This window comes from Cnephaeus nilssonii (genome assembly GCF_951640355.1).
Source record: "Cnephaeus nilssonii genome assembly, chromosome: 14".
Lineage (NCBI taxonomy): Eukaryota > Metazoa > Chordata > Mammalia > Chiroptera > Vespertilionidae > Cnephaeus > Cnephaeus nilssonii.
Window position 1 is genome coordinate 11660880 of NC_137085.1, and position 14145 is coordinate 11675024.

The 14145-nt window shown below is 50.1% G+C and overlaps 1 protein-coding gene across 4 annotated transcripts in view; it reads right to left on the reverse strand.

The window, feature by feature from the left end:
• Positions 1–14145, reverse strand: part of ASTN2 (astrotactin 2) — a 749503-nt gene that overhangs the window by 37342 nt on the left and 698016 nt on the right. For all 4 annotated transcript variants that reach the window (XM_079789927.1, XM_079789926.1, XM_079789925.1 and 1 more), the window contains one exon: positions 11350–11491. In XM_079789927.1, the coding sequence (XP_079646053.1) occupies positions 11350–11491 (142 nt within the window). The remainder of the gene's footprint in view (positions 1–11349; positions 11492–14145) is intronic.

Genomic DNA, 14145 nt, shown 5'->3' on the forward strand with positions numbered 1-14145 from the left:
TTCTCACTGCTGTTCAGAATGGGGGAATGGCTCCTTAGTCTGCATTACAGGCCTCGCCAGTCCTGCTCCTCCAACCTCGTATGCTCTTTATCTCAACTACCCTGCACTTCTGCTGTTCCTTCCTGTGTCACTTCAACTCCCACCTCCTGGTCTTTATTTCAGCTATTTCCTCTGACTGTGCTGCAATCACCTCCCTGGTTCTAAAAGGTCAATGTCATCCGTTCTTCCAGACCCCAGCATTTGCACCTCCCCCAAGGCCCGTTGGCTGTTAGAGATTACAACCCCTCAGAACTCCCGTGCCTTCATTATGGGGAAAGTTACCTTCTATTCCAGGATAATTAGCAGCTTCCAAGTTTATCCCCAACACTGGGCACAGCTCTTTCAATCTGAGCCATACGATTTCAAATTTCGGCCACACCACTGCCTACATGAGGAATGCATGACATACTACAAGTGTAGACTCTGGAGCCAGATATCTTGGGTTAGACTCATGGTTCTGCCATTTACTGATTAGGTGAACGTGGGTAAGTTGGTTAGCTTTTCTGTCTTTGTTTTCTTATGTATAAAATGGAGTTATGGTAGTTTCTGCTACCTTAGAGCAAGCATGTCAAACTCACGGCCGGCACATGCGGCCCACCAGCCGTGAGTTTGACATGCTTGCCTTAGAGGGTACCATACTGTGAAGTTTCAGCGAGTTAGTGGAATAGAAATCTTAACACGTTACGTGGCAGGCAGTACAGCTGGATAAATGTGAGAGGCAGACAGGGGCGAGGAGCTATGTCCTCGGTTCATAGCTGTAGACATTTACAGGAAGGACTGACCATCCATTCAACCTGCAATCCCTATTATTGACCCTTGTTGTTTGCTGAATTGGGCACCTACAAATGCCAGGCCACATGTCAGGGATTCACAGATCCCTAAAACATGATTTCTGAAACCTGTCCCATTCAGGTCACTGACCATCTTAGTTTTCCTATGATCCTGAGAACTATATTAGAGATGGGTTCAAAAAAGATAAAAAGGAATGAGGGAAGGCACCTCTTGTTATGTTAGACATTAGGGGGAAACAATCCCAGATTTGCCACATCTTGTGTCCAAGGGTTCCTCAGAGATGCTGGGAGAGAACAGAGAAATGGGAGCAGCTTAGAGTGGGCAGGACAATGAGCTGACCATGTGTCCCCTCCATGGTCATCCCAGATAAAGACCTACCAAAGGCACATATGTACTTGGTGTGTTCCTGATACTGAGTACCGCCTGTGTGCTGGACATGTTATGCCTGGGAGCTCTGCATGTGTTAACCACTCTCTATTGTGTCGAAATGAAAACTCTAATATAGGAATTAGCAATACCCAGACCTTAACACATGTGAAAACGGAGACCCGGGGAAAATCAGTATCTTGTACAGCCAGACAGTGCCTGAAGTTTGAATTGACCCTAGGACAGTCTGAGTAAAAAGCCACGACACTTAGGCTCCCAGACACCCAGGCTCAGGGCACCTTATTGTTTGATCTGGGACAGGAGAGCAGCAGGGGGCTAATGTGAGAGCCTAGAGCCCTGGTGCAGCTCTGACCCTGGTTCAGCGCTGACCCTGGTTCTATGGGTGACCTCGGGCAGGTCTCATGCCCTCTCTGAGCTTTAGTTTCTCCTAGAAAGACAGTTCAGTCAATGTCTGATGCCTTGAGGTCTATTATGCATTGATTCCAATGTGAAAGCAGAAGAGGGTTGTTGGCACATGGAAGAGTCTGTCCTTAGGAGAAAGGAGAACAGAGCAGGAAAATAAAAAAATAAAAAAGCCAGAAATCTGGATTCTGTCTTGCCTCTGAGTTTCTACACATCATTGATGGCGATTCCCTGCAGTCTGCTAACACCTTTCCAGTGATGATGTCAAGACTATTAACAGCAACAGTCTCTCCACGGACGGAGGCAGGAGCCAGGGGTAGGTGGGCGGCAGGCCCTCAGCAGGCAGTGATGGGCCCACAGCTAGGACACTGGATGCAGGGAGAAGCTGGGAGACCTGGCTGCTAGCCTGGGGTCATTCCTATCCCCAGGAGTTCCCTGAGTCCTGGAGGGTCAGCAAGGAAGGAAAGGGACTCTCCATCTAATCCTCCCACTGGAACAAGGAAGACACTGAGCCCCTGGTGGATGGGCAGCCAAGCTGGGGTCAGGCGCAGTGCGGCTTGTGACCCCACCCCGGGAGCCCTCCTCAGGCAGAGCTGTCTCTGCTCTTTCCTCTTAACAAGGTGACCCCAAGGTGCAGGTAAGAGCCCTGGATTGGGTGTCAGGCCCCCTGTGTTAATCCCGGCTCTGCCTTGACTGTGAAGGCCCAGGGTGCCCCCCGGGCTTCACCTTCCCCATCCATACCCTGACAGCGTTGATCTAAATGAGAGGTTCCAAATTAGTGACCTGCAGGCTACTTGTGCACTGAAAAATGACCAACTTTAAATTGGTGGCTGGCCAGTACCAATTCAGAGATTCCACTTAAACACCTAAACTTAGGGCTCGTAAACATTTTCAACACTGGGTCTACGTGCTCCCACACGAATGGCTAGCTGTGGCTAAGTATCTGCTGCGTCTCTGGTTTACCACAGTCCCCGCTGCTCCCTGTTGTAGAGCACCTGGCACACTGTCCATTGGCATCACGTTCAACGTCCTCCTTCCAGAGCCCAGCTGAGAGCTTGCCTCACCTCCCCCAGCATCCTGCTGCCCTGAGCAGGGGCTCTTGCTGCCCCTTGGGACAGCCACCCCACCGAGGGCCTGCAGCAAAGTGCTTCCTGATAGTGACCTGAACCCTGCCTCCCTCGCAGCTTTTCACCTCGTCCTGCTCCCGCGGGTCCGAGTGCCCACACTTGTGGCCTCTGACTCCTGCATAGCTCTACTGAGAGTTGAAGAGGGGGCCACCCCGCTCTGTGTTTTCTTTTAACAAACGGTCCAGCTCCCTCCATGTCCCTCAGGGACATCATTTCTAGGGCCTTCGGTGGCCTGCTTCCTCTCCTCTGGACGCTTCCTGACACTTGGCCTTCCCCCTGAAAGCCAGCTCTTCCCTGCAGCCATGCAGCTTATTCACACCTCCCTTCCCCCTTGAGCCTTCGCCATGCTGCCTGGGCCCCAGTGTGGCTGACACGGTGCACGCCGCCATCCACAGCCCCAGTGCCGCACTCCCCCTGCCCTCGCCCCCACCCCCCCCCCCCCCAGCTACACTCTCTGCCACAACAGCCGTGCCTCTTGGCTCCCATGCTCCTCACAGTCTGTCCTCTGCTCGAAGCCCTCTGCTCCCCTGCATGAGTTTTCTGGGGCTGCCAACAGATGGCCACAGGTGTGGTGGCTTAGAACCATAGAAGCGTAGCTCCTCACATCTGGAACAGTGGTCGCTAACCTTTCAGACCTCACGGACCACAAGTGGTCCACATTCTACCGGTTGGCGACTGCTGGTCCGGAGGCCAGAGGTCTGAAATGAAGGCCTGGACAGGGCCATGCTCCCCCAGCAGCCTCCTGGAGAGACTCCTTCCCTGCCTTTCCCAGCTGCCGATGGCATCAGCACTCCTTGGCTTGTGGGAGCATCACTTTGATCTCCGTCTGCCTTCCCTGGCCTTTTCTCTAGTGTCTTTCTGTGTCCTCTTCTCTTCGTATAGTGACTCCGGTCGCCATCTTGGATTCAGGGACCCACCTAATGTGGTATGATCTCATCTCGCTTCCTAACTCATTACATTTGCAAAGACTCTAGTACCAAATAAGGTCACCTTGAGGTGTCAGGCTGGCATCAATTTGGGGGATTGGGGGGCAGCACTATTAAACCCAGTGCGCCCTCCTCCTCCCATTTCCTCAGGAAGACTGTGCAGTGGCCCTGGATGGGCAACAGCCCTTCCTTGGCGTCCCCAGTCCCTGGCTTTCCCAGCAGAGCGTGACGTGAAGCATGTATAACTGCCTTCTCTTTGGCCTCCCTGCCAGGACTGTGAGCAACACAGGGGCAGAGACCTGGTTTGGCTTCGTTAGTTCTGAATCCCAAGTACCTGGCTCAGTGTGAGGAGCTGTGCAGACGCCCAACCAGTCCGTCCTTTCCCGGCACACTCGGCCCTGCAGACAGTTACTAGGAACAGGAAAAGCTGTTTCCAGATGTTTCCAGAACCGTGCTGAGCCCACGCTGCGACGCTTTGGCCCAGCGTATGCCCGACTCCCCGGGGAAGGGCACCATTCCTTGGATCCCCAAATGTGTGAGGGCCCGCCCTTCCCCTTTACCTGCACCAGTTCCTCCCTGACAGTTCTCCACACCAAGGTTACCGTCATCACCACAAAACACAGGCTAACATACGGACTGTCCCTCCTCAAAGGCCGTTCCTGGCTCCCCACGCCTGCGGGATAGAGTCTAGCTCCTCCGCCCGGCATTCAGGGCCCAGCTCCCCGGCACGGCCTCAGCTCCCGTCCTTCCAGCCTCCACGCACTCACACACACATCCGTGCCCCGTCCCTCGGGAGCCCTGGCGGGCGTCCCATTCCTGGATGAAATCCTGACGCAGTTTGGGGAAAGAAACAGCCGGCCTGAGAGTCCCCAGCAGGTTCTAGGAGCCTCACTGTCTGTCGCTGAAAAACAGGGTTATTTTTCCTCCACGAGCCTCTCTTGGCTTGGGACACGCAGCTGTGTTTGCTTCTGGCCTGAGGACAGCTCTTCCCCTCTGTAGGGCCCCGGCTGTGCACTGCGGAAGGTCAGCATGACCTGGTGCTAGATGGAACTGAGTCTTAAGTGGCTAGGCTGCCCCCTGACCCCAGCCCCTGACCAACAGGACAAGGCACATTCCCATTCCACCAAGGTTTGGGGACATTGGAGGTCCTGGCCCCTGCTGAGCTCTGGGCCCCTTGGCCACACCCAACTGGCTACCCACCCCAGAGTCAGATAATAGGCCCGGACCTCTGTACCTTAGGGGTGAGGGGGTGGGCGGGAAAATGCTCAGGAGGGTAGAAGAGGCAAGGTCCAGGAACCCAGCAAGATGGAGACTGAGAAGTGATAGGAAGAGGAGACAGGCCGATGCAGAGAGAGCAAGTAGCCATAGGAGGACGGAATTCCCAGTGACACAGAGAGGACCAGGACCAAGGACCAAGTCAGGGAGAGGACAAGACAGTCAAAGGGGAGAAAGAGAGGGAAGAAGAGAAAAGAGTCAGACAGAAGCAATAACAAAAATGCACAAAAGGGGAAAGAAAAGGAGAGATGCTGGGAAAATGGAAGGGAAGGAAGGAAGGGAGGGAGGGAGGGAGGGAGGGAGGGAGGGAGGGAGGAAGGGAAGACAGGGAGGGAGAATTGGAGAGAAGAAAGGCAGAGTTTCCCAGGGAGAAGAGAAACCAGTAGAGAGCAGGGCAGGGATGTCGGGCGGCCTGGCTCCCTTCCCCAGTGTGTCCTGGATCAGCCTTGGGCCTCGGCCTCCACTCACACTGGCCCAGGATCCCGGGTCCACACGGGAGGCTTCCTCTGTGCCCATCTTTCTCCTGGGAGCTGAAGGTCTCCACAGATGCGGGTCTGGCTGCATCAGGGACGTGACTCAGGAGGCCACTAAACAGACTAGGTCAGGGAAATGCTCGGGGGGGGGGGGGGGAGGGGGGGGGAAGAAGTGTGGAGCCTCAGGGCTGAAGAAGCTCTTGGACCTGCGGCAAACCCTTCTCTTTCTAATGGCCCGGGGCCTGAGCCCATCTTCCCCGCTTCCGTTATCTCTTGAGATGCACAGACTCTGAAATCAGGAAGCAGCCCTCTGGGAGGGTCCCATTCAATCCCTCCTCTCCAGATGAAGACCTGGAGGCCTCCAAAGTGGCAACTCCTTGCCCAAGGCCACATAGCAGTGTGATCCCTATCTCTGCCTCCCGTCATCTGGGCAGGCACTTTTAAACCCAGTCCTGGAGGGCTCCTGACAACTTTCATGCTGTTTCCAGTAAGTTCTGTGCTGATTCTTGGCACGAAGAGAGGAAATGAAGAGGGTAGAGTAGGAAGGTAAATAACGGGAAACTTTGGGATTTCATCTACTATATAATTGTAGTATCCATGGTGGTGGCCCTGGCTGCTCCTCCGATGTGCTGGCCAGGCTATGTCCAGGGAAGGCTGTCCTGGGCTGATGAGGAACCCAGTGATGCTCCCTCCGAGGCTCCAAGCCCCCTGGGCTTTTGGAAGAGCATCCTTGGGCCAGGAGCCCGGACTTGTTTGCAGAAACACATGGCATTCCGGAGGCGCTGGAAAACGACTCAGCAGTGAGAGCTGGGCATCTCAAAAATGGCACTGGGAGGCTATGCCCGGGCAGAACAGGGCCCTGGTACCCTTCCAGGGTTTAACTGTTAGTTGGCCCCGGCCAGGGCTGTGGAAGCAGGCTTAGCTTGCCATCCGCTGGAATGCCCTGAGCACGACGGTGTCAGCAGGGGTGGCCCAGGCACAGCTGCTCAGGTGAAGTACGGAATCCCGGATGGCCGGCGTAGTGGTCACGCCTCTCCTCCCCCGTTTATGAAGTACTGACAGTGGGTTTGACACTCTTGTGCTCTCTACATGTTTCAGGTCATTGAAGCCTCACTGTCTTACGGATTAGGTCGAATTATGATTTCCTTTTATGGATGGAAAAACACACTCAGAGAGGTTAAGGTAGGAAGGCCACACAGTGAGCAGGTGTCCCAGCTGGGTTCTGATTTCAAAGGCCTCGTTAAACTATATGTGTGTGAGGTGGGGAGAGGCATGTGCCTTCAGACATCTACTGCCTTCTGCTCTGGCTGCTGCCCTCTGCCAGATAGTGATCATGCTAACCCTTCTCTCTGTCAGACAGTGATCATGCTAACCCTTCATGTGCACGGGACCCGGTAAAACATTCCAAGCCCTTTCTCATGTACTCTCTGGTTTCATCTTTGCAACAACTTGAGGAAGTATAATCAATGGTCTGCATTTTGTGATGAGATGAATTAGCTCCATTTCACAGATGAGGAAGATGAGGTGAGAAGTACCTTCCCCAGGGACCTGCAGGCTGGATCTGGCCCTTCCTGTCCCCAGTGTTGGATTTGTTTTTTTTTCCATTGCAAACAGGGTGGCTTGCAGTTAGAAGGCACCTCTTCCACTCTTCATTCATACCCTCACCAGGTACTTCTGCCAACTCCACAGGTGTGTGGACAGGACAGAGTCAGCATGTGGAGGGAGGGAAGGGGAAGGCGGGTGTGAGAGTCAGCATGGGTATGAACCTCAGCTCTATCTCTTTGTGTCATGTGACTTTTAAGCAAAATGTTTCCTCCTTTAAGCCCTAGTTTTCTCATCTATGAAGTGAGAGGTGATAATGAAGATGAAGATGATGATGATACCACCAGATCCATAGAGTTGTGGTGAGGATTAAATGAAATGGTACAAGTAACATCCTTCACAATTTCCTGGCATGTACTGAATGCTCAATAAACTGATTACCACGACTACTACTATCATCCAGGAAGTACTAGAGGTACAAAGACTGGAGCCTTTGGTGTGGAGCCTGCATCCCCACCTGAATGTGCAAGTCTTACAGCTCACTGAGTTCAACCTTTCCATTTCACAGATGAGAACACTGAGGCCCAAGGAGGGCTGGAGAAGCAGCCCCAGCTCTCACTGGGAGCAAGTGTGGGAACTGCTGTCTGACTCTTGACCTCAATGCTGGCATGTGGTTGCAGTACCCAGGCTCCCTTGGCATTCCTTCCATAGAGCTGAGGCCAGGGAGGTGAGGATGGGCCTGGGGCAAGCCTCCGAATGTGTGGGAATGAGCCCCCCACCCCAGGAATCAGGCCTGGCTGCCACTGTGTGTTTGCTCAGGAGCCTTTGGCCGTCATCCATGGTTAGAGAAAGGCAGGGCAGCCAAGACAAGACAGAGGCTAATTACCTTGGATAATAGGAAACCAGGGATCGGCAACAATGAGGGAGTCTAGGCCTCTGGCCAAGCAAGGGCAGGAGCCATGGATGCCTAGCCTGGCCCAGTCCATGTAGAGATTCCTGCTCAGGGTCACCCTCCAACTCCAACAACCCAAGGGTATAGGAGCTGGCCACACCGTCAGACCTTCTGCAGACCCCCTCCCTCTGCCGTTTTTTGTTTGCTTTCATTCAAAAGCAAAACAAATGAAACAAACAAGGAAATTCAATTTAAATAGGGCCCGAGCACTGGTGTTTCTGTTTTGTTACACCAGGGTGAGCTTAGGACAGAAACCCAGCCTTGACTTGCACTCCTCCAGTTGGTCTCAACCCCGCGGCACTATGTAAAATGGCATGATAGACGGGCTGCAAAAGCAATTGGCCTCTCTAGGTGGGGTGGAGAGAGGGAATGGGGATGGAGGAGGCCTGATTTAGAGAGGGAAAGAGACAGACAAAGAGAACAAGATAGCAAAACTCAAAGAAGAAATAGAGAAACTGAGACACACACAGTAACAGAAATTAAGAGAATAAATAAATAAATAGGCGAAGAGGGAAGAGTTGGGAGAATGGCAGGCAGACAAAGACAGGGTGCTATGCAGAAAAAACAGAGAGAGAGAATGAAAGGCAAGAAGAGACAGAGATTCAGAAAGGCACAGTAGGGCAAAACCAAAGTGAGAGAGGTAGAAAAGTTGGAAAGGCCAGAGCCCAGGAGGAGGTAAAGGGGGCGAATGAGAAAAAAACCCATGGCAAAGCTATGTATTCCCAGAACTCTCAAGCTGGGGTTGATCTCATGCGCCTTCATTTTAAAGATGTTGAAATTGCAAAACAAGGAGAGGGACATTTAGCTCAAGGTCCCAGAGGCAGAAGTGATGGTGGTGGGATATGAACCCAGACTTCCTGCCTGACAGACTGGTCCTGTACACCTGTGCCCCCTGAATCCTTCCAGTACATGCCCTGGCAGCATGGATGAGGGGTTTGGTGTCCAACGGTCCTTAATGAAAACTCGGGGGCCTGGACCCATGCTCTCTTTCTATCCTATTTCTTCCTGAAAGATCCTGTATGGTTCTTCTTTCCAGGGCTAGTGGGACCCCCACCTGCCTCACAGGGTATCGCTCCTCCAGGATTATCCTTGAAAGAAAGATAACCTGCAACTAAGTCAAGGAGAATGAAGCAGAAAGAGGAAGAAAGTGACTAACATGCTGCAGGCGTCCTGGAGGCCAGGTAATCTGGTCAACCCTGAGCGTGGAGTTTCTCATGTAGTGCTCTTCCCTGTAACCCTGTGGGATAAGATCAATGAACAGCCCTCTTCTTCCAGAAGAAGAAGCCAATGCCACCTCCTCTGTGAAGTCTGCCCAGATGTCCCACTGGAAGAGGTCTTGTAGCCTATTGCACTTTGGGGATTCCATGCCGAGAGCTCTCATTGTTCCCAATGGATGGTTGCCTTTCTGCATAAAATAAAACTTGGCCCCAACATCTTTGCAAGGTGCTTATTCAGTCAGTGGCAGAATCCGAGTCAGAAGGCCCAATGTTCAGCTTACAGCGACAGTCCTGAGTTTGGTGCTTGAATATGTTGGGTGCTGCCAATGAGCCTGAATATGTCGAGTGTTCACCATGGTCTTTAGAGAAGTCATGGTCTCCCCGAGGAAGTGGGGATAGAATGCTCTGGAGGTAAGGGAGATTCACAGATTGTGGAGGGACTACTACTTATTGAGTGCATACTTAGATACTTTGCTAGGAGGTTTCTTGTTTATGTTCATGCAACTCTGCATCCTAAGTTTTATTATTTCTGTTTTACTGGGGTTCTTAGAGGTACAGCGACTTATCTAATGGTCACTTATCTAAAAATGTCAAATCTAGATTGGAATACACAGTCTGTGGCCTTTCATACCATAATTAGGTTGTAAGTTATCTGAGGCTAGAACCTTTGTCGTAATCACATTCACACCTGCATTTCCTAGCCCAGTGCCAAGACATTGGAAACCCTCAAAATATAGCTGCTGAATAAGCAAATGAGTACTGGATGAGTCAATAAAAATGCAAATGAATAAGAGAACTGATGAACAAATAAGTGAATGAATGATGGACTATAAATGGATGAATAAATAGATGGATGAATGGAAGGAAGGGATGGATGGATGGATGGATGGATGGAAGAAAGAAGGAAGAGAGAGGTGAATGGAGGGAATGAATGATTGGTTGGGTAGATGGATACTTGAATGAATCACTGAGCGAGCAAATGAAAGAAACAAATGAATGAGTTTAATAACTGCAATAATTGTGATAATACTGCGCACCTTGTTAACAACTACAGCTTTCTAGGTTGGTAAGAGAGCTGGTCTATCGTTTCATGATTAGGGTACAGGAAGAAAACTGGTCTCTAGAACTCTTATGTTATAGCTTATGATGGCTGCATCCAGATGTGGCAACACTCACTGAGATGGGAAACAAAAGAAAACTAAGCCCCTTTTCCCTCTGAGATTACAGAGGAGGCTCAGAATGACCTCCTTTTTCATCTCCAAAAGTTTGGATGCAATGACTCCAATGTACTCTATGAAGGAGTGATAATGCTGCTATTTCTAAGGGACTGGCTGGATCTATCACTAAAAATTTATATGTATACTAGCGTTCCCGTTGCAGGAAAAATCCTGCAATAGGGTTTCCTGCTGCACTCTACCCTGCCCCGCCTGCTCTCCTCCCTTCTCCCCCGCCCCACCTTCTCTGCCAGCCCGCCTGCTCTCCTTCCTTCTCCCCAGCCCTGCCTACTCTCCTTCCTTCTCCCCAAGCCCCGCCTCCACTCCTCCCTTCTCCTCCCCCCCGGCTTGCTTGCTTCTCCGCAGCTTTGCTCCCTTCTGCAGCTCTTGGCTTCTTTCTATGCTGTCTTGATATGCAAATTAGCTGCCATCTTGGTTGGGGGTAATTTGCATACTCATCCTGATTGGCTGGTGGGCATGGCTTGGGGTAGCGAAGGTGCGGTTAATTTGCATATTTGTCTATTATTAGGTAGGATACATGTATATGCATATATACTTCTATACATGTATATGCATGTATATATGTATATGGATAGCATGTTTACATATGCATTGCATGTATATATACTTCAGATATGCTAACAGAATATTTTTCAGAGGAGATGTCACGGAACTGAGAAAAGAACACAAGGCAAGGGCACCTGCCCCAGCCCTCCTTGCTAACTTGCCTCTTCCCCTCTCGGCCTACAGTTCTTTGTCAGCTGGAGATATGGTTTTGGGTTTCCGGCCTCCCTGGGCCCTTCAGCACTAACCAGTATGATTCTGTGACTCACTGTGGCCACGCTTCTCCAGTGAATACTTGGAAACCTTAGCATCTCAAGGTGCACACACAGGCTGGCATATAAAACACTGGGTTGGCCTGGCCAGACTATGCATGCCTCGCCTCCCAGACTGAAACCAGCCCTGTCTGCTTCACACTCCCCGCGCACCCAGCAGGTCTTACTTGTAGAGGCCGTCGGGCTCCAGACACTTGAAGATGACGGAGTAGATACTGACTTCGGGGACCTCTCCATGGCTTCGACCAGCTGCTACACAAGATGTGCCCAGGCCAGAGAGTAAGTCATCGGCAAAACTCAGGAATTCTCCTGGAGGGAGATAGAGAAAGATAAGCTCCCCGGCTCAGGCCCTGGTGGGCAGACATTCTTGCTGCTGTCCAATTCCATCAACTGTCTGCATAGCACTGCTAAGAGGGTTAGTGGACAGAATAAGCACAAGATATGAAGATGACACAGGCCAGTACATAGCCCTGAACTCTTCATTTAAATTCATGCCGGGACTTTCTCAACTGTAAGTGGGGATACTAGTACCTACCTTCATAATATTGTACCAAGGTTTAATTGATGTAAATTATTGTGCAATAAAAATGCATAAAAAGGCTAGAGAATTGCATTTCCCTTCCTGTATAACAAAGGAGTTGAACTAAGAATAGAAAATGGGTTTTTTGTCACCTGGAGCTAGATTCATGGAGTGTTGCGATGGACAGAGACCTGGTTTAGCTAAGGAGGTAGGAATTCCGAGACTGGTCAGTGATGAGGGGCATGGGATAGAAAGGGACGATGGAAGAACAAGGGCTGGATGCTGTGATTTCTAGTCACCTAGCCATCAGGTTTTATTTATTTATTTTTAAGGTTTTTCAATTGATTTTTAGACAGAGAGGAAGGGAGAGGGAGAGAGAGGGGAAACATCAATGTGAGAGTGAGACATCAATCAGCTGCCTCCTGCATGCCCCTTACTGGGGATCGAGCCCACAACCCAGGCATGTACCTTGACTGGGAATCTAACCAGCCACCTTGTAGTGCACGGGATGACACCCAACCCACTGAGCCACATCAGCCAGGGCCAGCCATCCTATGTTAGAAAGCACCTGATATTTACTAGCTATAGGAGTGAAGCAGAAGATTTGATGAAGACTAGAAAGAATGAACATTTAGAATCCTGAGATTTCATCTTAGCTCTGTGAAGAATTTGCTGTATAGCTTTGGGCAACTCAATTCCCATATCAGAGCTGTGATTTTTCTCCTCTATAAAGTGGAGGTACTAGAATCACTATTAGGATTTTTGAAAAATAAAATAAAAATGTAGATGTGCACAAAGATTAAGTTATGAGGATAGACATCATGGCACTATTTAAACGAGCAAGAGTTTAGAAACCAAATGTTCAATGACATAGAAACAGCAATACCAATTAGAGTTCAATGGTGCAATGGAATATTTTATAGCCCCTAAAAGTAATACTGTGGAATAACATGAGTTACATGAAAGGATATTCATGACATATTAAGTTTATAAACAGGTTGCACTATTACAGAATAATCTCATTTGGGGTAGAAATCTTACATGTGTGTCTATTTAGAAAGAGAAAGGAAAAATACAGCAAATGCATAATAGTGGCTTTGTCTGTAAAGTGAGATAATGGGTACTTTTTCTCTCTTGTTTTTGCTTATCTCTGTTTTGCTTTTTTAATTTATCTACAATGAACATGCATTGCTTTTGTAATAAGGGGGGAAAAAACAATAAAATTTACTTAAAAATAGATAAAGTGAGTGAGCCAGACCAAATGGCCTCGGAGTTCCCTTCCAAGTCTGCAATGGGATGATTTCGGAGCAAAGCAGGCCTGTGTGGTATTTGATACCACACAGTACGAAACGGTCCAAGGCCTCCACACTGCTGAGTCCTGGTCCTGCCTGACCCAGAGGGCCCCACACTCTCTACGTGCTTATATTCTCAGGAATAAACAAGAGGAGGATGTCCGTTCAATGCTATCTTCTCTACCTGGGCTGAAGGACAATCCGATCTGATGGAACCATCACTGAACAGTGTCTGGGACGACTGAGACCCAGAGAAACCACGTGGCACATCTGTCCCAGGGAAGGGGGTGGACAGCCCATGCAGCTCGCTTCCTGCGCTCCCTGCTAAGGGCAGTCCACTCTCCACTCACAAGTGGCGTGTGTTAACGCTTGCCTGACGGGCCTGGATTCCAGTGAATGACAGTTCTCTAACGTATCGCTCCCTGTGGTCCAGGACAACAGAGCTGATGGGCAGTGTTTTCTGTTTTCCAATTTTTATTTATTATTTATTTAATATATTTTTATAGATTTCAGAGAGGAAGAAAGAGAGAGAGAGAGAGAGAGAAACATCAATGATGAGAGAATCATTGATTGGCTGCCTCATGCACACCCCCCACATTGGGGACTGAACCCGCAATCTGGGCATGTGCCCTGACCAGGAATCGAACCATGACCTCCTGGTTCATTGGTCGATGCTCAATCACTGAGCCATTCCGGCCAGGCCTCTGTTTCCCCCTTTTTAAAACGACGATGTACAGTGCACAGCCTTGATCTGTAGATGCCGGAGCGCATGTCTGGATCAGGCTGACACAGGCCAGTTCAGCGGCTCTTGCCAGACAGACTCGGGACCGAATTCTATTTCCACCCTTTATTGCAAATCCCTTAACCTCTTAAAGTCTCAGTTTTCCTTTCTGTGACCAGGGACCAATAACTCTTTTATGGGTTTTGAGTCTAGAAAGAAAAGCGGGGTCTAGGAAGAAACTCTCGGTGCAGAACCAGAGGTCTTGCTAGACAATAAAGAGGTAAATGAAACCCTTTTCTCATCGCAGACGTTCTCATCCCCTATTTCTCCTGGAGGCCTCTTGTGTCAGTGCCTTTCATAAACCAACAACATGCCTCTTCCAATAGGTACCAATGCAGAGCAACGCAGGGGATGAAAAGTGGAAAAAAAG